Below are 27,262 nucleotides of genomic sequence, written 5' to 3' on the forward strand. Positions count from 1 at the left end.
GTCAGATCTGGGTTCAAATTCTGGCTCCTGCTGTTGACTAGCTGTGCGATCTCATGCAGGTAAGTTAACTTTAACCATGAAATCTCTTCATTTGCAAAATGGATTAATGTGAGGATTCGCAGGGTGCCTGAACAGAATAAACTCCTACAGGTGCCATTGAACATGATGACGATGGTAGTTACATCTCTATGGTTGAGAAACTAAGACGTCAGGACTATAGAACTAAGGTGGTTACTTTATGGATGAACAGGTAGGAACATCTACTGAGGAGCAAAACAGGAGGCAGTAATCTGATGATGAAGTACATGTATATTGTGTGGTTTTGGATGAGTACAGATTCTGAAAACCATTGAGTACACATGTTTACCATCCAGTATATTTCTGGTGTATGCTTGAGAGAATGCGGGAGGAGTGCTTTTTTTTTTTTTTTTAATGTCTTTGGTTGAGTTTCAGAAATGGATTTCAGATGCCAGGACATAGCTTGTAACAAGAGGGTGAGATCAGTTGGTATAATTGGGGCTATTTGATAATCCTTTTACTCTGTTCTCTGAACATTTATGGCGTTCCTATTTCTGTACGAACATAGCTTGAAAATGACTAGGTCTCTGCATAGAGACGTCCTGTTGGAGCCAGGGAGGGAGGGGCATGTGGCATGGAGCCGGCAGTCAGTCTTCAGCCCTCACCTTTGCCTAGTAGGTACCAGGGCAGTTTTGTTCTATTTAAATGCTTCTGGAGGTTAGTGTAGAGTGTGATCTTTAGTTTGGTTTATGCCAGCATTTGGGGAGAGGAACAGCAGAGGGAAAAGAAAGAGGAATCAAGAACATATTTTTAAAACGGAAAAATATTTTTTTTGACATGTGAGTTTCTACCTTGTGGGGTGGAGGCTGAGACTGTGCCGGCTTGTGGTTTTCACGTCTACTTCCTGCTGATGGAGAGCCAGCCACAACGGCAGCTGTTACTGGGCCCACGTTTGGTAGTCCAGAGTACCTTTTTTTTCTTCTTACTCACGTCACTTAGAAGGAGCGTCGGTATCATGGATGTCTTAACTTGGGACTTCCAAGCTAGTGGTTAATTGAGTAGCCTCTGTTTCTCAAGGATTCTGCTGTGGCTGCTAAGTAAGGAGCAAGGATTTTGTTTCCGGATTGTTTCCCATCTTGCATTACTCTTGATGTCTTGCTGGTCGTTCCAGGTCAGGTGTTCCTGTTTTCGCTGGGTTTGTGTCAGTGAAAGACCAAGTTTGTAGAATATCTGCTCAGTGTCCCCACCTCCCTCAAGTGCTGCCCAGATTTATTTGCTTTACAGTGTTCAGAGGCAAGTGATTATTAACTCCATTTCCTACAGAGGAGAAGGGCCTCCTAGCCAGCAAGGGGTTGGACTTCAGCTGCTTGCTCCCCCCGCCCCAACTCCGACCCTCTTCGTGGGGCCAGAGTTGTTCATCCACTTGTCAGGCAGCATGGGATGTGATGAGTAAGCTGTTGGTTTCTTCAGTTTGTCCATCTCAGATCTTTGGAGCCACCAACCTTGGTCTTCCAGATCAGTCTGAATTCTGGCTGTCTTCTGACCATGCCTAAGGTAGCACGAACCAGCTGTTTACTGTAGGCGGGGTGGGGTGGGGGGCTTCTTTAGGGCCTATTTAATTTATGTGGACAACCAGCTAGGATCTCAGGACTCTCCAGAGAGTTTATCTGCACTATCTATAGTTTGTTGTTCTGGCCACAGACTGTGTCTAGAGTCCACACTCAAATATTTGTTGAATTGAATTATTTCCCTTTTTTGCCTTTCAAATACCTTTTGTTTGCATGTTTTCATCTCTTCTTCATCTCCTTGCACATCAAGTCTGGACTCTTTGAAGACACACACACAGGAACCTGCGCCTCATTCCAACCCTCACTCCTACCTGACAAAAACGGTTTTACTTGTAGCACAGAGTGCCTGGAAATTTTAGTCTTTTTCCCCTAAATTCCTTTTTGCTTGTAAAGATTTTCAGGAAGAATAGCCAGTTGAAGTGTTCATTATGACCAAATTATTAGCACTTCGGTCATTCTGTGATAACATTAATTTTATGAGACACCTATATATATGGTTTTTAAAGTATTGTAATTTTTATCATTACTACTTTTTCTTTCTTTCTTTTTTTTTTTTTTTTTTCTTTTTTTCCCATGGAACCCAGCTTGGGGCTTGAACTCACAACCCGGAGATCAAGACCTGAGCTGAGATCAAGAGTCAGATGCTTAACCAACTGGCCACCCAGGTGCTGAAGTATTGTAATTTTAAAGCAAAGAGCACCGTGTAGTAGACGTCTGACTTTCTCTACCTAGATTTTTGTGTATGTATTCCGCATCTATTAAATATCTGAAATCTTATGTACATAGTAACATGTTCTGTTTACTAGAAACAACAATTAATCATTATGCATTTCTGTCATAGATCTTTTTTCTCTCCACATACCTAGAAAAGTAAATGTTTTAAAGCAACAATTCTGTAGTTTTTATGACAACCTTATTTTTTAAATTAGTTCAAGTGGAGAAATTAATTTTCCATTCTTGGCATTGTATAATAAGTTATTAACGTATGTTGCCCTCTAAGGGTTTCCTATTAAGAGGAATTCAGAAAATTTGAAATTTAAGGAATAATCTCTAAAGTTTCTCTTAAATTTCTTATTTCTAAATCCAGAAGAAGTGTAATATCTCACTTATTTAGCCTGGCAATAACTTTTAATAATTGGATGAAAAGTTGCCTTTTTAATCATTCTTTTAAAGCAGTTTTCAATGAATTGATCAAATTAGCAGCTGAACATTTAACTTAGTTGGGATCTCATCTTACCAACTCTTTACCTTCGTATTGTCAAGCACTTGTTATGATTGTTTCGGTGAACCAGTGTGTCCAAATTGAAAGTGACCTTCTCTATTAACATTCAAACAGAATTAGCCACAACTGTTATGTAAGTTACCATTTTCAAAATGCGTAGGTACTTCCTGCTCCTCTGTTCTAGGCACTGATGAGCACAGATTCGTTTTCTTTTTCACTTCACCCTGCATGTTATTGAGCAGAGATGACTGAGGGATGCCATTCCCATCTAGTGGTTGGGAAACAGTTCTGTCGTTTCAGAATACTGATAAGTTTTTATCTTTAAGAAGCTAAGTTCTTTGCTGAAACTGCTAATCACGTTATCATAGGCTCTGTAGCATGTTCTTGTTCTCTGTGGCATCTAGATTGTTAGAAGTGGTGGGATGCTTTTCATGTGCTTTTAGTTGACGGATCCTAGTTTGCTCTGCCTACAGCAAATGCATCAGTGATTTTTATTCATTTATTTAATTTTTTAAAAGTAACCTCTTCACCCAGCATGGGACTTGAACTCACAATCCTGAGATCAAGAGTCACACGCTCTACCCATTAAGCCAGCCGGGTGCCCCCTATTCATGATTTTTAAAAATACTCTGTTCATTGTATGTTATAAAAACAAGAATGACTCCACAAGGGATAACTCAGGCTAAGGATGTTTTAGGAATAGAAATTCTTCTTTAAAAATCAAATTTTTCATTTAAGAAGTTAAAATGATATTTTTAGAAAACCTTAATAGAAGGTTGCTGAAAATATTGGAGTTCCTTTGACTCTGTAACCTTTTCACTTAATTATGAAATATATGTATTGAAAAAAATTTGGTTAATGTTCATTTTGAGAGAGAGAGGGCGAGGGAGCGTGAGAGTGAGGGGGGGAGGGGCAGAGAGAGAGGGAGACACGGAATTGGAAGCAGGCTCCAGGCTCCGAGCTGTCAGAGCCCGATGTGGGGCTGGAACCCACGAGCTGTGAGATCATGACCTGAGCCGAAGTAGGATCCTTAACCGACTGAGCCACCCAGGGGCCCCAAAATATGTATTTTTTACTTGGAAGTTTTTGCTGTTCAAAACTTTCCCTCCGATTTTGAGATGGTTTAAAACAACAACAACAACCCAGCCACTTCTCTTGTGTTTTATGGTGTTATTGTTCTCAAGATGTTCTCAGTATTGAAGAGTTGTAACATTGAAGGCAGTATTTTATCCTTGAGATATGAGAACCACTTTGGCAGCTTAAAAGCCAACATGGACATTTCTAGCATGTGTTTATAGTACCTTCTGCCTGCCACTTGTGGGAATAATGTGGTTGTGCTTCTGTCGTATGATGTGTCCGAGAAGGTGGGCTGCATGTCGCTGTGAAATGATTCCTAACAGAGTAGCCACTCGGGGCCCTGGGATTTGTTCAGGTTAGGTCACCCAGCTCAGTCATGTCTGCATTTGTGTGAGAGCTCGCTTGCCTGTGGTTAGTTTTTCCAGATGGTTTACAGTCGCTTGAGCCCATTGGGTTGCTTGCTTTTCGGATGACAGGTTGGGACGGATGAAGGAAGTATAAAGACTTGAATTTGTCAGTCTCTTTACCGGCTATCTATTTTAACCCCCCACTGAAGTTAATTTACATGAAGCCCCGCTGTGTACAGATTCTTCTAAATTTAAAGTTTATTCTTACTGCCACGGGGACAAGCATGTCAGCACTTGATCATGGATGGTCTTGCTCTCCGGTACCTGGACCTTCTGGGAGCTTACAGTTCCGTTTCCTTTGGAGAACAGGATACAGCTGGCGGCAAGCTTCTCACCTGGAATAGCCATTTGGAGTTTTCTTCTCTGTAGATCTCTGCAAAGCAGCAGAAACGTGTTTTTTTTTTTTTTTTTTTTTTTTTTGTGCAGGAAACCACAAACCTATGTTAAACACCAAAAGGGAATTGAAATAACATGTGCTGTGTTCTCCCCAGAGGTGCCAACCATCACACGAGAGCCCACGTGTAGTGTTAAGCAGCTCTTTGCCCTCCCTTTGGCTTTGAGGTTTTCCAGTTAGACGATGCTGAATTCCTCCACTCTGGTCCTTGTTGCCTCTCTGGCCAATTAAGCAAATTGATACAGGCTGGATTTCTTAACACTTGGCAGGATCCCTACTACCTTTGATGAGCTACTAGGTGAACCTTCTGGGACCAGACTGACTTATCTTGGCTTTGATAGATTGGTTTTTGTTCTTAAAGCTGTAGCTGCGGATCCTTTGCTGTCAAATGGTGCGGGAAAGCTGCTGATTGATTTCCGTCTCTGATGTTCATGTCAGGTACTTTAGTATTTGTTGGGTGCGCAACACTGTGCTCGGTGCTGAGGCAGGAGCGTTGAGGAAGACATCTGCAGTGTGACAGAGTGGAATAAACAAAGTGAGCAGAAAAGGCAAGTATGGAAATGAAAGAAAGAAAATGAAAGAAAAAAGAAGTGACTTCTTGCTGACTGCTTGGGTTAGATTACCCACAATCGTCCTACAATCAGAACCAGCAAGGTGGGGAGGACATTATCGTGAGTGAAGCGTGGGGACCGGGCCAAGCGTGGCAACGCTGCCAGAGCGTACAGGGCTGGATGGGGGTGTGGGGAACGAGTGCCAGCAGGGTCATCTGCACAGACGACTCACTGAACACTGTCAGGGTGGCGGGGGAGCCTGGATGGCCTCTGAGAGCTCACCGACAGTGAAGCACGTATTTCATAGAGGACCTCGTCTGCTGGGGTGTGCATCCCCTCCTGGACACCCTTTGTTTAGAAATTGGAATCAACACAGTGATGGGGGTGGTCCGCGGGGCCTGGCCGTTGCGTGTGATGCGAGGTCAGTGCCGCAGCTGCTCGTGTCATTCATACTAGACAGTAGGGACAGGAACTTCCTGAGTATGTCTGTGTTGCTTACTACTGTGTTCAACAGTTTACACACATCTTTTTCTTTAATTTTTTTTTAATGTTTATTTGTGAGAGAGAGAGAGCATGAGCAGGGGAGGGGCAGAGAGAGAGAGAGGGAGACAAGAATCGGAAGCAGACTCCAGGCTCTGAGCTGTCAGCACAGAGCCCGACGCGGGGCTCGAACTCACAAACCATGAGATCATGACCTGAGCCGAAGTCGGACGCTTAACCGACTGAGCCACCCAGGCGCTCCCTACACACATCTTTTATTCTTACTTTACCCAGTTAACTAATGAAAATAAAGCTTGGCAGTTAAGTGACTTGTCTGGAAGTGCTGAAGTTCCAACTCAGATCCAAGTCTGTCTCCTCTGAATGCTATTGCAGTTGGATTTTTATCCTGACATCCTTCTGTGAGGGGTTGTTAATGAATTCCTGAATGCTAGCAGGTTGTCTTCAGTTTCGCGGTCATCTCGTCCTTTAATATCGTCATTATTCATCAGAGTGGCTCATGGAGAATTCGTGTAAAATAAATATGATACTGGTTTGTTTTTAATTTTTTTTTAGCAGAGGAAATGTAGTGAGCTTCATCTCCCTGCTGGCACCTGCCGGCCCCAGGCTGCCCGTGTGTGTCTGTCACTGCGCCATCTGAGCTTGTGAACCCGGGGTGCAGGGCTCCACCTTTAAGCCCTGGAGGTTGGAAGCTCTAGAATCACTAAGAGGCGTTAAATGTCTCCCCAAAACTGTGATCACATTTTCTTTTGAATAAATAAAAATATTTGTTACTCTCTCGAGGCAGGGCAGATCGGATCTTGGCGCCCTCCGCTAGAACTCCCTAAAGAAAAGAGGTCGGTGCCTCAAAGGAGCCTTTCTGAAAGGTTACTTACTGCTGTGGAGGCAGAGAGTGAGCTACAGAAGGAAAGTAGTATTTTAGGAAGGTTGAGTCAGAGGAGCCGGTGGAGCACGGAGAGATTTTCTCAAGGTGATAAGGCGCTGGCACTCAGGTCAGCAAGCTGAGGCAGGTGGACCCGCAGGGATTCCTGCTTGGGGAAGAAGGGTGAAATGGGCTGCTTCTGAGACCCTCTTATAATGGTAGAGCCTTGTGGCCGACTGGATTTGCCTAGGGTTTCGGATGCGGACTCCAGGGCCTGTGGAACTTGATCGGGAAGCCAGCCTTCGCTCCCTGCACCTCAGGGAAGCCACGGTGGGAGGCTGGCCTGGCCTCCCTGACTGTGACCCACAACGCGCACTTGCTGGGTCTGGGTTTAGGCTCCATGATACAAACTTCTTTCAGTGCTACTTTTTGTGAATCTTTGAGCCTGCAGTTGTGAAAGAATAGACATTTGAGCTACACTTAAAAAAAAGGGAGGGGCTGGGAAAAAGGTGTAGGTAGATTTGGTTGATGCCGTTGCCGTTATAAGGCTGTAAGGTCTTCAGGGTAGAGTGGTGTCATGGCGGCCTGTAAATTTTCTTCCGTCTCCCTTCCTTGGCTTCTGAGGCCGAACATCTTTGAGGCGTGTGGATTTACATGAGTGCCTCTCCTGCATCCTCTCCCTTCATCCCCTGCTTGCACTTCTCATCCCGATTGGTTCCCAGCAGCCCACTGTGCTGTCTTGTCCTATACGTGCTCCTCCTGGGTCCACTGGGTGAAACGTGCTTTGGGGTTGACCTCCTCCAGGAAACTGTCGGGGCTTCTTTTTTCCTGACTCTTGTAACATTTTTATTATTGCCCTTGTGATACTCTAACGTAACGATCCGCTTCCCTCTATAGGCCCCTTACTAAATTGGTAGGGGCCAATTTAGTATTATTTACCTCGAAAGCTCAGCAACTCACTGTACATGGAGTATTTCAGGGGCTCAGAAATATCAGGAGATTATCTGCCATCATTGAGTCTTTTTGTGCCGGGCAGATATCATAAACATATGTGATGAAAGGGAGGCCCTAAGTACTGAAAAGTTATGGTGTTGTCTCCCGTATGAATTTCAAAGTAAACTCTGAGTAGAAGAAGTCAGCGTTCTCATTTTTAAATTAAATTTCTTTGGCGCGCCCGGGTAGCTCAGTTGGTTAAGCATCCAGCTTCAACTCAGGTCATGATCTTGCTGTTTGTGGGTTCGAGCCCCGTGTCGGGCTCTGTGCTGACAGCTTGGAGCCTGGAGCCTGCTTCAGATTGTGTGTCTCCCTCTCTCTATGCCTCTCCCCTGCTTGCACTCTCTCTCAAAAAAGAAATCTCTCTCATTGTTTAATTATTTTGGTAAGAGTTCTGATTTTTTTTTAATTCCACGTTAATTACTTTGATTATTCGTGTATGTATTTTTGCCCCAAGTTCAGGATCATTTTACCTTTTGGATAATTCGGCACGGATAAATAATAAATGAGTGAATGTAGGTGTTTGTGTTTTGATTGTTTTTGGTTTTTGTTTTATTTTTTTTAATTATTATTTTTTTTTAACGTTTATTTTTGAGACAGAGAGAGACAGAGCATGAACGGGGGAGGGTCAGAGAGAGGGAGACACAGAATCTAAAACAGACTCCAGGCTTTGAGCTGTCAGCATAGAGCCCGACGCGGGGCTTGAACTCACAGACCGTGAGTGAGATCATGACCTGAGCCGAAGTCGCTCGCTCAACTGACTGAGGCACCCAGGCACCCCTGGTTTTTGTTTTAATCTGCCGTGTCCTTTTGTTTCACTGTGAGTATTGCTGCACGTTGGACTCTTGATTCTTATCCTGTCCTCCCTGCCGGGGATCCCCTTTCCCCCACCCCCCAGCTGTGTGTGACCAGTGCTTGACTTTTTTTCTTGGTGGTTTTTAGAGTACTGTGTCATGGGATAGTGGGACACAGAGGCCTAACTGTGCCACAAGAGAATCAGACACATGCTGTGGATCTCCACACCATTGCTTCCCAAAGCGTGGGCCATGATTCAGAAGCAGAAACATCACCAGGGACGGTCTCCTGATTTGGACTCACTGCTAGTGGAAGAGGATGTGGAGGCTTGGTGGGGCGGGCAGGGGCTGTGGGGGTGGGGGGTGGCTAAGAATCTGTGTTCTCTAGCCCCCAACAGATGCTCATGTGCTCTAAGGTTTGAGAATCAGTGCTTGAGAAGCAAACTGCTCAATTATTAATTAACGCACCTTTAAAGAGAAGAAGACAAATTAGGCTCCTGGAAGATTTCCTCAGTCCTTATTCAGGAAATCTATTTGGTGCCTGTAGTCGTTTATATATATATATTTTGTAGAACTTAACATCCACAACAGGAAAAGCCTGTTTGCTCTTTGTACCCTGCTGTGTTCTTCTATTGTTTAGAATTCCCTGCTCCCACCCACAATGAGCGCGTAGCATGTTTACAGCCACCAGCCCAGACTCCTTAGGAATGAAGGAAAGAGTCTTCGGATCCTGTTATTTTCCTTGAAGAGCAGGGCACTGACTGTTTTACAAGAATCCAGGGTATGCACTGCCATTTCCACGTTAACCCTCACCCCCAATTTTTGTGGGTTTCGAAGGATTTACCGCAGCTGGGTTTTAGTGAATCTCCTGGCCATGGAGATTCATTTGAAGGCATATTCTGCCAGGGAGGTACCCTGCAGGTGTAAATCCTCTATTTGCACTTGTCAGAGACAGCTGCCCTCCTCCTTTTGGGGCTGAGGTTGGTTGTGGAGGTGGTTTGCGCATCTTTTCTTGTGGATTTGGAAGCTTCCCTGTTGTGAATGACAAAAACCATGTCTGTTGAAGTGGTAGGTTCAGCAGACCTGGACAGCTGGTCCTTAGGAAATGGCCCGAGATCAAGAAGCTAACAGATTCAGGGAGAGTTTGAAGGTTGCTGTAATTCCTGATGGCAGTGCTGGGCCTGTGATTTTTTTTTTTTTTTTTTTTTTTATTCCCCACCTCCTTTTCAGGGACATTTCACTAAGAGTGGAGCACCTGTTAAAGGGTTCCCTAGTATAATGTATGGATATGGCTAAAGAATAATGAGTATGATTTATATTTACATACCTATAGGTGCAGGCTTTCTTATTTTAATTGCTTTTCTTTCATCTCTAGGGATCTTTAGTAAAGATTGTAGATGTCTTCAGTTTGCACATTTAAGAAAAATGTCTTTTTACTTACTTCCAGTTGAGTTGTGATTCACTGAATGACAGGGGACTTAAAACAGATGTGCTGTGTATAATGTCTTCTTCCTGATTATAAAAGTGGTATCTGTTCGTTGTCTGAATAGTTACAATTACGAAACATAATTTAGGAATGAAAATTTCCTGTTAACTCCCAGAAATATGTGCATTTAACATTTTGTTATTCCTCCAGATTGCTTTCTGGGGTTATTTTGTTGTATCTTAGAATTGTGATTTACCCACCAGTGTATTTTTAGACAAATGTATCTCTGGATACCTGATGCCTTTTATTTTGACCATTGACAGTTACCCAAGTATTTTCCTTGGTAGTCTCCATGGAGACCCAGAAACTGCAGAAAGATCTGTACCTGGCAGTGCACTTAAGCACTGCACTTAGATTCTCTTTTAATTCTTCCACCAACTTCATATTGTAGGCAGGAATTCTTAAACTCTCAGTGCACATGGAGAGACTGGGGTTAGACAAGGTCCAGTGACTTGCTCAAGGTCATACAGTTACTCAGTAGAGAATTTGGGATGCCTGCCCATGTAATTTGATTGCTGGTCTAGAGGATATTGCACAGCACCCTATGACTTTACTGAGAAGTCTTTTTTAGCTGAAAATATCTTTGAGACATAGAGAGCTGTTAAATGGGGGCACCCTGCTTCTTTGGCATATTAAGAGGTATTTTGTTAGATTTTGTTCAGGAGTTGGCACCCTATGGCACACTAGCGGAATCTAGTCCGCTGCCTCTTTTTTTTTTTTTTAATTTTTTAAAATGTTTATTTTATTTTTGAGAGAGAGAGAAAGAGAGAGAGAGCGCTAGTATGGGAGGGGCAGAGAGAGAGGGAGACACAGAATATGAAGCAGGCTCCAGGCTCTGAGCTGTCAGCACAGAGCCCAACGTGGGGCTCGAACTCATGAACTCATGAGATCATGACCCGAGCCGAAGTTGGACGCTCAACTGACTGAGCCACCCATGCGCCCCTAGTTGCTGCCTCTTTTTGTAAATAGAGTTTTATTGGAACATGGCCACACCCGTTCATTTACATATTGTACTGGAGACCATATGACCTGCAAAGCCTGAAATCTTTTTTTTATTTAATATATAATTTATTGTCAAGTTAGCTAACATACAGAGTATATGGCTTCAGGGGTAACTTTCCATGATTCCTCACTTACATATAACATACCCAGTGCTCATCCCAAGTGCCCTCCTCAGTGCCCATCCCCCATTTCCCCTCCCCCCCATCAACCCTCAGTTTGTTCTCTGTATTTAAGAGTCTAATCTTATGGTTTGGTTCCCTCCCAGTTTGTAACTATTTTTTTTTCCTTCCCTTCCCCCATGGTCTTCTGTTAAGTTTCTCAGATTCCACATGTGAGTAAGAACATATGATATCTTTCTCTGACCAGCAATAGCACACTAGGAATTTATCCAAAGGATACAGAAGTGCTGATTTATAGGGGCACATGTACCCAATGTTTATAGCAGCACTATCAACAATAGCCAAAGTATGGAAAGAGCCCAAATGTCCATCAACTGACGAATGGATATAAAAGATGTGGTTTATATACACAATGGAGTATTACTTGATGATGAAAAAGAATGAAATCTTGCCATTTGCAACAACGTGGATGGAACTGGAGGGTGTTAGACTAAGTGAAATAAGTCAGTCAAAGCCTGAAATCTTTACCATCTAGCCCTTTACAGAAAATGTGTGCCTATTATTAAAGTGTGTACTGTTTCTGTAGCTTCTAGAGTTTTACATTCATTTGTTCAGGCACAGTAATCTATGGAAGTGCTTTCTGTCCCTCACTATACCCGCCCCTCCCAAACCAGTCAAACAGCCGTATCACTTTATACCTGAGTTTCCATGTGATCCTTTATAGAGACAGAGTTTCTTCATAATCCTTTGCAGGTAGTGTGAGTTGCAAAAATTCCAAAACTTTTGCCACTGTTAACCTGTCGTAAGCACTGCATATCCAACACTGGTCCGTTCTGACGATGGTTTGTGCCCCTGGCTCTTTGTGAGGAAAAGGCTGATGGTGGTTTGTTCTAAAGTGCAGGAGGAGGAGGCCGTAGGCCCAGACTGTGCTGGTTTATCCAGCGCCCTGAGAGCTGCAGGGCTGCAGGAGAGCTAGCTGCAGGATTATTGGAGAGCTGCAGGGCTGTAGGAGAGCTGCAGGATTGTAAGAGAGCTGCAGGGCTGCAGGAGAGCTGGACCGCCCGTCATTGAGACCGTTGTATTCGGATTGGACAGATCTTCTTTTGGCATAAAGTGAATGTGTTACTTTTCTACAACAGCAAATTAATTCCATTTGTTTTCTGTCAGCATTTGGAAATAACATGGAAAATGGGAGAACGAGAATACTTCCTTAACCTGGTTTCTGTTTCTCACCCTCCCGCCCCGGAAGTATGACCCTGAATTTTTGCTGGCTGCTGCGGAGTGGGAGATTTGGAGAACATGCTTGACATCACATCCTACTTAAGTGTCTGAATTTTGCTCTTTTCATTTCATTGCCTTTCTCACGGCACGCAGCCTTCCTTTATGGCCCCCCTATGCCTGTCTCGTGTGGTACTTGTGTTACACGAAAGCAGCCCAGGGAAATGTGGACTCGGTCAAAGACATTTCACTGGTTACTGAGTAGGAAGGAAATTGTAGGGTTTTCCCTCTTAAAATTCCTTGATGAAATCATTGAAAGAAGTAGTATACCTCTTTAATTTTCCTTTGGGAAAGGCTCGATCAAAGATCCCATCGACAGAGCAAAGACTTTCAGTTGGCCTTAGAGAATAAATTTGGGTTTTAAGTGTGTTCACTCTGATCCAGAGACTGCCTTCCTGCAGTGTGCTCCGTCTTTTAGAACACGATTCTCACTGCAGTAAAGTAAGCTTATAAATGTGTAGAGTAAGTTGTGCGTTATAGGTAACAAGTTTTCTGATGGTTAAGCATTGGAACTCTCATTTCTCAGTTTTGGGGACAATTTGAGAGTTGGGAACACCTTCCACCTGTTACCTCTATTACATGCTTTTGTAATCTCTTTTCTTTTTTAAATTTATTTTTGAGAGAGAGATAGAGAGAGAGAGAGAGGGAGAGAATGGGGGAGGGGCAGAGAGAGAGGGAGACACAGACTCCGAAGCAGGCTCCAGGCTCTGAGCTGTCAGCACAGAGCCCGATGCGGGGCTCAAACTCATGGACTGCGAGATCATGACCTGTGTGGATGTCGGACGCTTAACCAACTGAGCCACCCAGGTGTCTCTCTTAATCTCTTTTCACTTTTGGGGGGTAAATGTCACCTCAGAGAGGCCTTCCCTCAGTACCATATTTAAAACAGGATCCCCTCATTTCCTGTTCCCTCTTCTCTTTATTTTTCTCCATGGAACTTATCACTATTTGAAAACCATTTATTTTAATATTGTATTTATCTGTGTTACTCCTAGAATAAGCTCTATGAAGGTTGGGAGTTTTGTCTTTATTCCTTCTGTACCCTTTGTGCCTTGGGGAGTACCATGCCTGGCACATTATAGATGCACAGTGATAGTTAAAGTAACAAAGTCAAGGGGAGTCTATAGTGTGTGGATTGGGGGCTAGACCGGGGGGGGGGAGTGGGGGTGGGCAGGGGAGGATGAGTCAGTTTGTAGATTGAGGTCATTCAGGAGATTCTATCCTGATAAGGGGGAAAAGCACATGTTTGGGCATCAGATGGGGTTTAAATTTAGGCTCATTCACTTCTTAAAGTTGGCGATAAATAATTTAACATTGAAAGAGTCAATTCTTTTTCACCAGTGAAACGGGGAAAAATAATGTCTTTTTATGGGGATTAAATGTAATATTGAATTTATATTCAGTTCATTTATAGAGCTTTCTAGCGCTATAAATATTAGTCCTGCCTTTCCTCTTGTGTGTCAGCACTGAAGAAGCTTAAAGCAATCTGAATTTACAAATCTGTTGCCTCTGGGGTCATTGCCTTGATGACTTTTGACAGATTTATTCTTTCAACAGCCTCTGTTGCCAGCATAACAATGGCCTGTCCCTTTGACCAGTGTCAGGGACAGACACTTTGTCATTCCTCCTTAATCCTCATATCAGAACAACTTGTATGGGTTCTGACGAGTTCATAATACCCACCAGTTGAGGTGGCATCAGCCGTTCCTTGGAACCGTGTGGGTTCCCCCAGCTCCTCCCCCTGAATGCAGTGGGGCCGCTCAGATAGCTTGATGTTTGTGGTCTCTTCAAACATAGTTGCCTGAAGTTTCTTGGCAGATGGACAAACATCAGAGGGCCCTAAGTCGCTAGCGTGTCTCCCTCGATGTCTCCAGTTGTTGCAGATTACCCGAGTGTGAATTCTGTTTCAGTTTCCGTAGATACTTCTTGACAGGAACATGTCACAAGTTAGGTAAGGCAAATCGGTTTATAAAGTTATAGGTTCTTTCAATCCTCTGTCCCAGGCAAGTCTGGGCAAGGACCCGGAAAGCTGATTAAAAGGCTCGTGAGCACAGGAAACTGTATTTTAAATTAAATGGATAGTTAATGCATTGAGAAAAGTACTCAAATGCTTCAGTCTTTCTTTTCCATCCATGCTTGCTATTTGAATTTGATGGGCTGGAAATCTACCTTATTTTTCGACTGAACGAGTTAGTTATTGCTACATTTCTCAAGCTTGGTTTTTCGCTGTGGATTTTTGCAGGTGATTTTTAGCACCTATGGGCACAAAATTATTAAATGAAGACAGGAAGGGAAGAGTGCCTTGAGCCAGGTGTCTTACAGCCTGGGGAGCGGACCAGAGAAAGAACAGGGATGGATGTGAAGGCGGTCATTGTGGCGGAGCCCCTGGGCTGTCTTCAGAACATGCTGAAAAGCCTATGGCTTGCAAGTGGTTTGGAGATGATTGGGTTTGGGAGCCTGATTACAGTTTTGGTTTTTGTTTTTTTTCCCCTAAGTATGTGTTAACTGCTTTTTGGGTGAGCCTTCATCTTGGGCATACACAGCCTGGCCAAACTGGTAGATCTGTGAGGATTTTAATATTAAGAGGAATCTGTTATGTAAGTTATGCGTGGTGGCTAGGGCATTCATTGCTCTTTCTTCCAAACATTTAGTCATTGATAACCTGCCGTCGTTTATGCTGTTTGGGTTTCAGTTCACTGTTAGTGAGGTTTTTGTAATCTGGTAGAACACAAAGAATGTGATTTCACCTATATTTTTGCACGGGTGAATGACATTTCTATACTGTTGTTTACATCACTGGTTAGTTAGTAAATGCCGCTTAATTTAATTCATTTAACCTGCTAAGAGTAAGATACTTCCTTAGATCGAATTATAATAAAGTCCCTTGGGTCGGCCTCTCTGACTTCTGTGAGGACAGGATCAGTTTATACTCAAATTCAGGGTGTTTGGCAAAGGGCCTGCTGTCCTGAAGTCCGTGATTCTGGACTATGATATTTTAGCATGAACTCCTGGTCAAATCACCAAGTTAAACTTTCGAGAGTATGCTTTTCTTGATATTTGGGAAATGTATTAACCAGCCTGGAAGTCTTCTTCAAAATTCTTCCTAAGATTTTTGTGTGAATTCATTTAATGAAGATAACATCAGGGACTCTGGCTGTTAATTTTGAGGAGGGTAAGAACTTGTAGTTTGTGGAGGCCAGCCTCTCCTCCTTCCTCCAAGGGCGGAGAGGAGGAGAGCTCTCTGGACCTCTGCTGTCTCTCCCCCCATGTTCCCTGGTGACTGGAAGAGACTCTGGCCAAGCGACACTTTGTGAAATTTGGGGGATTATGTAAAAGTGTAACTGACCATACGCTGTTTTTGCTTTGGTAACTGCATTCAATATCCTGTTGGTTGTTGAAAATTCTCCCAGGACAGTGAAGCCTTTTGTCTTTGATTTTCAATCAAAGTCTTTCTCCCCAGTTAAAGAGATTGACATTGGGCTACAAGACGTTTTGCGGTCCTTGACCTTCTGACCTTCCCACACCTCTAAGGAAAGCTGGGCATCCCATCATCTCAGACTTTTGATTGTGGTCATAGAGCCATACTCGACACCTAGCATTTGTGGCTTTTATACTGCTGATCGTAACTTTTAATTCTATTCTCATTTATTTTTCCCTTTTCTGTTTCAGTGTCCTGGGTCATGAAACTTAATCCACAGCAAGCTCCGTTATATGTGAGTAGATCGTGAGATTTCTTGTCATTTTGCACTCATCCATGGTTTCTACTTGTTATAAGAAAACTCAAAACTGCTGTCATGTGATAATCCCTGGAATTTTTAGCCATCTATCCAAGTAGTGTACTTCAGAAAGTGAATTTGATTTGGTGAACACTAAATGACTTGCATGAATGGCACTGGGCTGGCAGATAATACCTGTAAGATGTGAGGTAAACTGGTCAGGTGCAAGATGCACTTACCACACAACTGCATTGCCCTGCGGAACGATACGGGGGCTCTTATTTTCCCGGTCAGCAAATTTCTGTAAAAGTGGTGTGGAGGTCTTCCTACGGCCATGGAGAGTTACCCTGCGTTGCACCTAGGTGGCGCTCTGTCATTGGCAAGCGTGCCGTTTACATTAGGGCTCTGGGTGAAAGCTGATCTGCTCTCTTCCCAAAGTGAGGGAGCTGGCAGATGACATGGATAAATCAGTGAATCAAGGCTGGAAAGGTAAAGTATAGGTGACTCTCTCTCTCTCTGTCTCTGTCTCTCTCTTTTTTTTTTTTAATGTTTTTATTTATTTTTGAGACAGAGAGAGACAGAGCATGAGCAGGGGAGGGGCAGAGAGAGAGGGAGACAGAATCTGAAGCAGGTTCCAGGCTCCGAGCTGTCAGCACAGAGCCTGTCGTGGGGCTCAAACTCACAGACCGTGAGATCATGACCTGAGCCGAAGTCGGAAGCCCAACCGACTGAGCCACCCAGGCGCCCCTCTTTTTTTTTTTTTTTTTTTTTTTTTTTATTGTGAGAGTGCATTAGCTGAATGGGGGTGGTGAGGAGTCCCTTTAGAGGTATGGACAGTTCAAGCTGTCAGAAGTCGGTGGATAGGTTGGTATAGTCTGGAAAGAGTGAGGAAAATTTCTTTGATGGGACACATCCTTAAAGACGAAGAAGCATTTGGTTGGGTGAAAAGTCCTCAGAATTCATTCAAGATCTAAGGCAGATAGGTGGTAGAGGGGTGAGCAGGGCATTCAGTGAGTGGTGGGAGGTGAGCAGGGGAAAGCCTAGCCCAGCTGAACTTGTGTGAGGGGTAGGGAGGCGAGTCTGAAAAGGTGACTGAAGATCAGTCATGAAGGCAAAGACGTGGAGACCACTCAGGAGCCTTCGATGGTGTTTATTTGAAATCTGCTGTTCATTTTATGATTTGTTTATTTTAAATCATGCTGTGTTACTAATAGTCCTATACCTTTCTAGGATAGAACATTCCTGGGATCACTCTTCTGCATAGATCCTTTTTCTGTTAAATGTAACAAATAAAAATATATGCATTTCTTAGAAGATATTTTATGTATTTATTTTCTTTCCAGACTTCTTGAAAATTTATTATGTTCAACAGTGGGTTTGAACGTGAACTGAGTACTTGGACTTTTAAAGACAGCTTTTATTGAGATATAATTCACACCCCATAAAACTCACACATTTAAAGTATATGATTCGGTGGTTTTTAGTATATTCACAGTTGTGTAATCGTAACTGCCATCTACCTTAAGAATATTTTCATCAGCCCAGAAAGAAACACCATGCCTATTAGTAGTTACTCACCATTCCCTGCCTTTCCAGCCCCTGGCAACACCTTATCTGCTTTCTGTCTTTATGGATTTACTTATTATTCCAGAAATGTCATGTAAATGGAATCCTACAACACGTGGTCTTTTGTGACTGGCTTCTTCCATGTAGCAGAATGTATTTAAGGTACATGTTAGAGCAAGTGTCAGTACTTTGTTCCTTTCTATTGATGAATTATACTCTGTTGTATGGGTATCCCACATCTAATTTATCCATTCATCGGTTGATGGGCATTTGGCTTGTTTCCACTTTTTGAATATTATAAATAATGATGCTGTCAGCAGCAGTTTTCGGTAGGCTTATGTTTTCATTTTTGTCGGGTGTGTACTTAAGAGTATATTTGCTTGTTGGGGCGCATGGCTGGCTTAGTCGGTGGAGCGTGTGACTTGATCTCAGGGTTGTGAGTTCAAGTCTCAAGTTGGATGTAGAGGTTACTTAAAAATAAAACCTTAAAAAAAAAAAGTACAATTGCTTGCTTACATGGTAACTCTCTGTTTAACATTTTGAGGAATTGCCACACTGTTTCCACGGTACCTGCACATTTTCAGGTCTCACCATCGATGTTGAGAGTCTTGGTGCCTCCACGTTCTTGAAACACTTGCTGTTAATCTGACTTTGGATTGTTGTCATCCTGGTGGGGGTGAAATGGAAACTCACTGTGATTTTGATTTGCATTCCCCTAATGGCTAATGATTGTGAGCATCTTGTCAGGTGCTGTTGGACATTTATGTATCTTTGAAGAAATGCCTATTCAGATTCCTGGCTTATTTAAACAATTTTTTTTAAATTATTATTGAGTTTTAAGAGTTCTTTATATATTCTGGATCCCATATCAGGTATATGATTTGCAAAAACTTTCTCCCATTCTAAGGTTATCATTTCATTTTGTTGATGGTACCCTTTGAAGCACAAAACTTCTTAATTCTGATGATGTCCAACCTACCTATCATTTCCTTTACCACTTGTGCTTTTGTTATCATATCTAAGAAGGCTTTATGTAACTCAGGGTCACAAAAAATGGACTCCTGTGCTTTCCTCCAGGGGTTTTACAGTTTAAGTCCTTGCATTTAAGTGTATGGCTCCAGAGTACATTTTTTTTGTATGCTGTAAGGAAGCCTCCAAATTTCATTTTATGACATGTGGACATCTGGCTGTCCCAGCACCATTTGTTGAAAAGTCTTCTTTCCACCTCGGATTTTCTCGGGCACGCTTGTTAAAAATCAATCATAAATGTAAGGAATTATTTCTGGACTGTTGATTCTCTTCTACTTTAGGTCATCTTTAATTTCTTTTAACAACGATTTATTGTTTTCAGTGTACAAACTTTGTACCTTTGTGAAATGTGTTTGTAAGTATTTTAATTCTTTTTGATGCTATTATAAATGATACTGTTTTCTCATTTCATTTTCAGATTGTTCACTGCTAGTATATAGAAATACAGTTGATATTTGTGTATTGACCTTACAACCTACAGCCTCTCTGAACTTGTTTATTGGTTAATAGTTTTTTAGTGGATCCCTGAGATTTTTCTGCATGCAGATGATGTCATCTGAAAATACAGATTAGTTTTTTGCTTTCTAATCTGAATGCCCTCTGGTTTTCTTGCCTAATTGACCTGAGTAAGAACTTCCAGTACAGTGTTGAGTAGAACTTGTGAGAGCAGACATCCTGGTTTTGTTTCTGATCTTAAAGAACGGGAAAGTATTCTGACCTTCAGCATTGATCAGGTACGATGTTCTTAGTTGTGGGCTTTTCGTAGGTGCCTTTATCAAGTTGACAGAGTTCCCTTCGGTTCCTAGTTTGATTATTTTGTCATGAAAAAGCATTGGATTTTGTTGAATGTGTTTTTCGGTGTCTGTGAGATGATCATGTGGGGTTTTTTTTCTTTCATTTCATTAGTGTAGTGTATTAGATTGATTGGTTTTGAATGTTAAGCCAACTTTGCATTCCTGGGAGAAGTCTCATTTTGTTGTGGTATATAATCCTTCTCCTTTGTTGCTGGATTTGATCTGCTCATGTTTTGTTGAGGAATTTTGTGTCTTGTACGTAAGAGATACCGTCTCTAGTTTTCTCCTGGTGTCCTTGTCTGGTTTCAGTCACTGCAGATTTTTGATTAGGTGGCTGACATTACTCAGTAGTTGTGGTAGGCAGAAGAACGGTTCCCTCATGTGTCCATGACTTAAACTTCAGAATCTGTGAATGTTTATCTTACATGGCAAAAGAGACTTCACAGGTTTGATTAAGTTCAGGATCCTGAGATGCGAGCTTCTCCTGAATTATCTGGAGAATTATCCTGAATTATCTGGAGCCCAGTGTAAACACAAGGGTCCTTATAAGTGAGAGAGGAGAATCATGAGTCGGAGAGATTTGCAGATGGCACACTGCTGGGTTTGAAGGAGGAGGAAAGGGCCATGAGCCGGGGAGGGCAGCCTCTGGAAATTGGAAAAAGCAAGGGAACGGTTTTTTCTCGGAGCTTGCTCAGTGAACACAGCCCCGTGACATCTTTATTTTAGCCCAATGAAAGTTGTTTCAGACTTCTGAGCTCCAGACCTGTAAGATAATAAATCTGTGTTGTTGTAAGCCTCAGAGTTTGAGGTTATTTGTTTTAACAGCAATAGGAAATGAACCCAGTGGTAGTTTGGAAAAATTAATTGGCGGTAGAGTAAAGGATAATTTAGGGAGAGAGTAGCTGCAACGAGATCAGTTAGGGGGCGCCCAGGTGGCTCTTGGTTTCGGCTCAGGTCATGATCTCGTGGCTTGTGAGATCGAGCTCCACGTGGGGCTCTGTGCTCACAGTGCAGAGCCTGCTTGGGATTCTCTCTCCCTCTCTCTGCCCCTCCCTCGTGTGCATGTGCGTGCTCTCTCTCTCAAAAAATAAATAAACTGATAAAAAAAGAGATCGGTTAGAAGTTGTCTGATCTTTGCCATCATGGAATCTAAGAACTTTAGAATTACTAAGGAATCCAAGAACTTCAGAATTACTAAGGATTGCAGGTACTTTATGTGCTTCAGCCTCACTGTTGTAGAGTCAGGACATGAGTTCTGAAGATGAGCTGATGAGGTGGTGCAGCTAATCAGTGGTAAAATTGTGATTTAAATCTGTATTTTGGGGCTTAGTAATAGAAACCACTGTAAAGCTTGCTAAGCTTAAAGCTGCGTTCTGTTGGGAAAGCAAGGCTCTTTAGAAATCAGTTCTGGGGAATATTCTTCATAAAGCAAGTCCTTTGTATATGATTATGTGCTTAGTTGGGCAGATCCTCCCGAAGAATATTTTAAACTTCACATTTCAAGTATGTCTGTTAGCAAGAATACCTTGGGGCAGTTTGTTACCCGTTTTCTAAAAGGAGAGTGACAGTGTGTAGTTGGTTTTCCGTGAACTGAGTCAGGTTATGGGGATCTCGGCCATTCTGTTAAAGAGAAGGAACTGTTACGTGACCGTCCTTTGGAGGTCAGTTCTCTGTACCTAGAGAAGGAGAGAAACAAAAGAACAGAACGAGTATGTTGAAGTTTTTCTTTGAGTTTACATTTGGGATCTGCCAGGGGTATGTATCATCAGCAGAAGAGAGAAAACTGCTCATAAATAAGAAAAAAACACTGGATCCTGAGAAGAACTTTTATCCATAAATGAAGCAAAATTAGCTGGATTCCAAATAAATATTTTTATCACTCTTTGCATAAAGATGTGTCCAGAATGAGTTGTAGTAGTTACAAATGTAAGAAAGTTCACAGCCTGTACAGGTGGCAGGGCTGGTGAATGTTTGCATGAAGCTGTTTATTTTTTTAAAACATTTTTTAAAAAAATTAAAAATCTTTTATTTATTTTTAAGAGAGACACAGAGAGTGTGAGCGGGGGAGGAACAGAGAGAGAAGGAGACACAGAATCCAAAGCAGGCTCCAGGCTCTGAGCTGTCGGCTCCAAGCGGGGCTTGGACCCATGAACGATGTGTGTGTGTGTGTGTGTGTGTGTGTGTGTATGTGTGTGTGTGTGTGTGTGTGTGTGTGTGTGTGTGTGCGTGCGCGCGCATACATATAGATAGATAGATAGATAGATATTTTAATGGTTCTTTAGTTGTTTTGAGAGAGAACACACACACCAGTGGGGGAGAGGGAGAGAGAGAATCCCAAGCAAGCATTGCAGAGCTCGATGCGGGGCTCGAATCCACGACCTGTGAGATCATGACCTGCACTGAAATCCAAAGTTGGAGCTTAACGGACTGAGCCACCCAGGTGTGCCTGCAGGAAGCTGCTCACAGACTTATTTTTGTTGAAATGGGCACAGTGGAATGTGAAGACAGCGACCTGAAACTCGGGAGACCAGGTGTTTGATGTGACCACGTCTGGGTTTTCTGGTCCGTCAGCCACGCGATTCCACTTGCGCTGCTCGGCCTCCACAAGGGCGTCGGTTGTTGCCAGAGGAATTTCTAAGGATTGAAGAGGTACAGACTTTGACAGGTTGAGGAATATCCTTCTAGCTGATGAGGGCCTAGAAGGTTCGGTGGGGGTGAAACAGAGACCTTGTCAAATGCAAGACATATTTTCAAAGAAGCAGCAGGACCAAATTATGTGGCGAGTGAGAGACCATGGCGGTTGATTGAGAATTAGAACATGAGTGACAGCCGATGCCTTTGCCAGATGCGGGAAGGAAAGGGGCCCTGAGCTTGTCCTCTGGACGTGTGAAGGGCGTTTTGTTGACCAGCAGCCGTGTGGGCATGGAACTGGAAATTCACTCTTTCATTCGGGTGCCTGCGCTGTTCCAGGCTCTGTTCTGGCTGCTGCAGACTCAGCCATGAACAAAACACCAAAGTCCCTGCTCTCAGGGAGCTTACGAGTCGTAAACAGGAAGAAACGTCAGGAGGAAAGCTTTACAAAAATAAACACAACAAGGAGGTGTGCCAGTGCCCGACAAGGGGCTGTTTTAGTTTGCGTGGTCAGGGAAGGCCTGTGAGGGATGTGCCACTATGAGCGGAGACCTGACTGACCGGAAGAGCCAGCCATGTGGAGATGTTCGGGCCGGGGGAACAGGTGTAGGGCTCTGAAGTGAAGTCCGGCTCGATCAGTTGGAGGAACAGAAAGGACGGTGGCCGCGGCTCAGAACAAAGGAGGCGTGGGCACAATCTTTCCTTCTGGGGGAGGAGAGGAGGGAAAATCCTGGTGGGGGATTTCACGCACACAGGCCATGTCCCCGGGCCCTCCTTTCTCCACACCTGCTTCCCGTCCCAGCTCAGCACCCATCTCCAGGCGTGCTCTGAAGGCTGTAGCACTTTCCGTGGCTTGGGGTCAAGCCAGACCTCTCAGGGATTCGGGACTCATCCTGATGGGGAGGTGCCGGCCCTGGGCAGGCTGGCTTCTTGGGCAGTTTAAACACAGTATCTTGGAAACAGTTTGAATACGTTGTACTCATTTAAGATCCATGTTTTCCATGTAAATTGGATATTCTTGAGTTGAACTTTTTTTCTTTTTTAAAGCAGATTTGGCTTTCACTTATCAGAGGAGAGTGTAATAAAAAATGTGCTTGTTTTTCATATTCTTTCATGGCTGAATTGCTTCTTGGGAGAGAAAAAGCAACATATTTCCAAATTATTTGTTACTGTCAGTCCATTTGAGAACCTAAGTAAAGGAGGTATGATACCTTTCTCTTCGTGGTTTCCCCCGAATACTTTAGAAACAAGAGCTCTGTTAGCAGAGTCCTTCTAGTTTGCAAAGCACATTTGCATATGTTATGGCATTTGCTTCTCACAGCAACCCTGTGAGGGTAGAGGAAGCTACATTGTGACCCTGTCACACTAAGGAAGCAGAAACTCAAGATGGCTCATTTAGCGGATGCAAAAGGTAGGGCTTCACCCAGAAATTGTGGTTCTCAAACCCATTTTCTTCTTTCTGTAGACCAAGCTGTCTTACACAGTTGTTCCAGAAGACACAAATGTCACAACACTTAATATGTACAAGTCAAGGCCTTTTTTCTTATAAGTAACCCAGATTTAATCTTCCATTTCATGTGTTTAAAAAAAAATTTTTTTAAATCTTTTATTTAAGTTTAGATTTACAGAAAGGTTACAAGAATACTTTGTCTCTATTCATCCCTTACTAATAAACGTTTAGTTCCATTTGCTTATCATTCTATTACATATTTTTTGAATTGTCTGAAAGTTGCAGACATGCTACCCTATTCCCCCTAAATATTTCAGCATATATTTCCTAAGAACTAGGACATTCTCTTTCATAACCACAGTACAATTAACAAAAACAGGAATTGTAACACTGATGTAATACTCTTATGTAATGTAAGTTCATATCCAAATGTCTCCAGTTATCCCAATAATGTCCTTTATAGCATCCTCCTCCTGTCCCCTCCCTCCCCTCTCCTCCCCTTCCCAGTTCAGGATTTAATCCAGGATTACACATTGTATTTATGTCTCTTTAGTCTCTTAATCAGGAGGAGGCCCTCTGCCTCTCTGTCTTTCACGATACTGACATTTTGGTCAATTGTTTTGTGGCAGTTGGGGTTTATATGATGTTTTCTCCTGATTTGGGCTGGACTACTACGAAAAAGATGCCCTTCTTGGCACACCACGTTAGGAGGACACATGACATACTCTTGTTTGGTTATTGGAGATGTTAACTTCAATCCCTTGATTCGGGTGGTGTTTAATTTATCTGTTCTAAAGGAATGAAGCATTTAAAGAAGACAGTGTAATTGTTTGCTTTCCCCCTCTAATATGTTTTGCATATTGGATTTTCCTAAAAAGGGCACTGTTCTCTGCAAGATGTGCCCTTGAATGTAGGTGGACAAGGGGAGAGTTCACGGTGGTAATTGATTGCCTGAGGTTCGAACAGAGGATCGTCTCTGCCCTTGTGGATACACACGGGGTTTTTAAGTAAATGTAGTTCTCACCTAAGCTGGACCGAGCGCATTTCACATGGAACAGAGTAGACACTCAGTGAACATTGGTTGAGCGAGTGAATGAAATACAATTCAGCTGAGACTACTAAAATTTCAGTAAAATTTGCTTTGTTTTGATAAAACAGCTGTCTTTCTTAAAGTTGTTCATTTGTTTCCCAAGTTTCACTGTTAGTTTACCCTGTGTGGGCCGTGAATAGTTCAGTGATGCCATTTTTGTGACTGGAGGTATTGCCCACGAGGAAATAAATGTACTAGTGATGTCTTTGTTGTACATGTGTAACTTGCCTTACAACTGGAAGGAACTCTGCAGCGTCCCTACGAAGTATTTGTAGACGTAGGATGTCTGATAGGGTGTTACTCTAGAGATGTGTTCTTTGAGATAAGTTACCTAGCTAGTCATTTAGCACCTTGAGAAAGAACTCTGGAGATAATGCCTGAGGCCTGAATTATGCTCGCATCCTTGGGGGGCTTCTTGTCTGAGCCTCTTGTTTACAGCAGACTACATACAGCAAACCGTGTGACTGCTGATTTTTTTTCTTTTTTTTTTACCGACGTAGTACATGTACCCTTTAGCTCCAGAGCCCTTCTCACTGTCAAGATAAAAGCGTAGGCCTTTCCCAGAAGGGGTAGGGGATGAGGGATGCCGTCAGATGATAAAAGAAAAAGCCACGCACATGAAGCCAAGGTTGGTATTTATAAAGCAAACAGAATAGGCCCTACCACCACTCCCTCACACTGAGCACTACCCTAGCAACCAAGCAACTGGACATTAGCAACGGTAAACAAACCCTCCCCCAGACTAACAGCTGAAAAGGAAGCAGGATTTTAAAATTTCTGAGGGAGGAGGAGGGAAGCTCTTTGGATGCCTCTTATCTGAGGCCCCAGGCTCGTTCTGGAAGAGACCTGATGAGGCCAGGCCTGAAGCTCTGTCGGGTACAGGGAGACAATGAGGGTCAAATGTGGAGAATAAGGAGAACTGGATTAATCTATACTTTATGTATGTGCCGGAGAAAATCGCTTCCTCTTTCTCATCACCGTGCTTTTCTAGAAGAAAATTAGTGATGAGGAACCCAAGTGAGTGTCCCACAGTCAGCTTGGCATGAGGGAACGGACTCTGTGAGGGAGGTCAGGACTGGAAACAGTGTGATGAGTCATAGGAATCCTTGTATTTTTGGGGTGATGAGCCCAGTCTTCTGGAAGGGTGAAGAAACTGAGCTACAGAGAGATTGAGGGACTTGCCTTAAGTTTCATGGGGTTTGTGATGGATCTGGTCAGGTAGCAGGAACTGTCAGTAATCAGGCTCACCCGTGTGCTGAAGGCAGGTCAGGTCATTAGTTGGTTTGAACTTAAGACTCAAAGTACTTGAATGGAGAAGTCAAAGTACAAGATTTAGCCTAAGTGGGCTTTAGTAGAGAAAAAAAAAGGTAGCAATGGGAAGACTAGAAGAAGAGAGGAGTATTTGAAATGATAGCATTGAGTTCCTTTTTGGGGGTAGGAAGGTAAGGCTTAGAATGCCTTTATGGGCTGTGGACACATTGGAGAATAGACTGTAGTTATGACTTGAAATCCCTCTTAAGTAGAAAAAGTGTCAAAATAAAATGAGTGTTTTACCTTTCAATATAGGAAAGTCAGTGATAACCATCCAATGAATTACTTGATGGGGTCCTTACCTTCATACTTGGAGCTTCCTCAAGAGGATGAGTAACTTGTTAGCCCCAGACCGGTGAGAGGAGGCCCGTGGCCCTGGGACAGGAAGGCATTTGTCTTGTAAAGCACACCTTCTACAGCTCCGTGATGCTTGTCTGTATTAGAATCATTTTCTTTGCCAGTTTCCAGAGTGTCCCAGTGGGCAGTGGACACTTCAGGGTTAGTGATGCCCCAGAACAGGTGGCTGTGGCTTACACTGACTGAGAAGGTTTATACGGGTGATGATTTGCTAACTAAAACGACCATAAGAACTCATAAAGAGGGAAAGTTAGGGGTGCATTTATCAGGTTCTGCAACTATAAACTCACTCACTGTGTTCTTGAACACCTGTCTTGGTCTCCCTCCAGAAAGTCAGAAGGCATTTCCCGCCTACAAATGAGATTTTTTTTTTTTTTTACAACCAGAGAGATACTCGGATGTGAGATGTAAACTACACTTCAGCGCAGGCTCTAAGGCTGTCTGTGGGATAATTCTCATCACCTGCCGTGTGTTTGGGATAAGATCCGCATTTGTTAGATTTTCAAGGGGAAGAGCCATTCTACTTACAAAACGAATTTCCAGAACCCCAGCAGATCTGGTTTATTATGTCCTTCCTGCTTTCTCCTTTTTCTTTAGTACTGAATGTTGTTGCATATTACTGCTTCCGGGAGGGGGTGGAAGCATCCTGACAATAGAGGAACCTCATAGAAAATAAAATCTTTGCCACTGGATGCCGCTCTTTGTTTAAAATATACAGAACAGGGGTGCCTGTGTGGCTTAGTCTGTTGAGTGTCTGATTCTTGAGTTCGGCTCAGGTCACGATCCCAGGGTCATGGGATCAAGCCCCATGTCAGGCTCCACGCTGACCATGGAGCCTGCTTCAGATTCTCTCCCCCTCTTTGCCTCTCTCCCCTCTCTCCTTCTCTCCCCTCTCTCCTTCTCTCCCCTCTCTCCTTCTCTCCCCCTCTCTACCTCTCTCCCTCTATCTGCCTCTCTCCCCTTTCTGCCTCTCTCCCCCTTTCTGCCTCTCTCCCCCTTTCTGCCTCTTTCCCCCTCTGTTCCTCTCTCCCCCTCTCTCCTCTCTGCCT

At 43.2% G+C, this 27,262-nt stretch overlaps 1 protein-coding gene across 10 annotated transcripts in view; it reads left to right on the plus strand.

The window, feature by feature from the left end:
* Positions 1 to 27,262, plus strand: part of AKAP13 (A-kinase anchoring protein 13) — a 332,086-nt gene that overhangs the window by 74,017 nt on the left and 230,807 nt on the right. For all 10 annotated transcript variants that reach the window (XM_047086640.1, XM_047086632.1, XM_047086628.1 and 7 more), the window contains exon 2: positions 15,939 to 15,982. In XM_047086640.1, coding sequence (XP_046942596.1) covers positions 15,950 to 15,982 — 33 coding nt within the window. In that variant the 5' untranslated portion in view covers positions 15,939 to 15,949. The remainder of the gene's footprint in view (positions 1 to 15,938; positions 15,983 to 27,262) is intronic.

Source organism: Lynx rufus, unplaced genomic scaffold (genome assembly GCF_022079265.1).
Source record: "Lynx rufus isolate CCGP_SWC_20201006 ecotype Redwood Valley unplaced genomic scaffold, mLynRuf1.p SCAF_21, whole genome shotgun sequence".
NCBI lineage: Eukaryota > Metazoa > Chordata > Mammalia > Carnivora > Felidae > Lynx > Lynx rufus.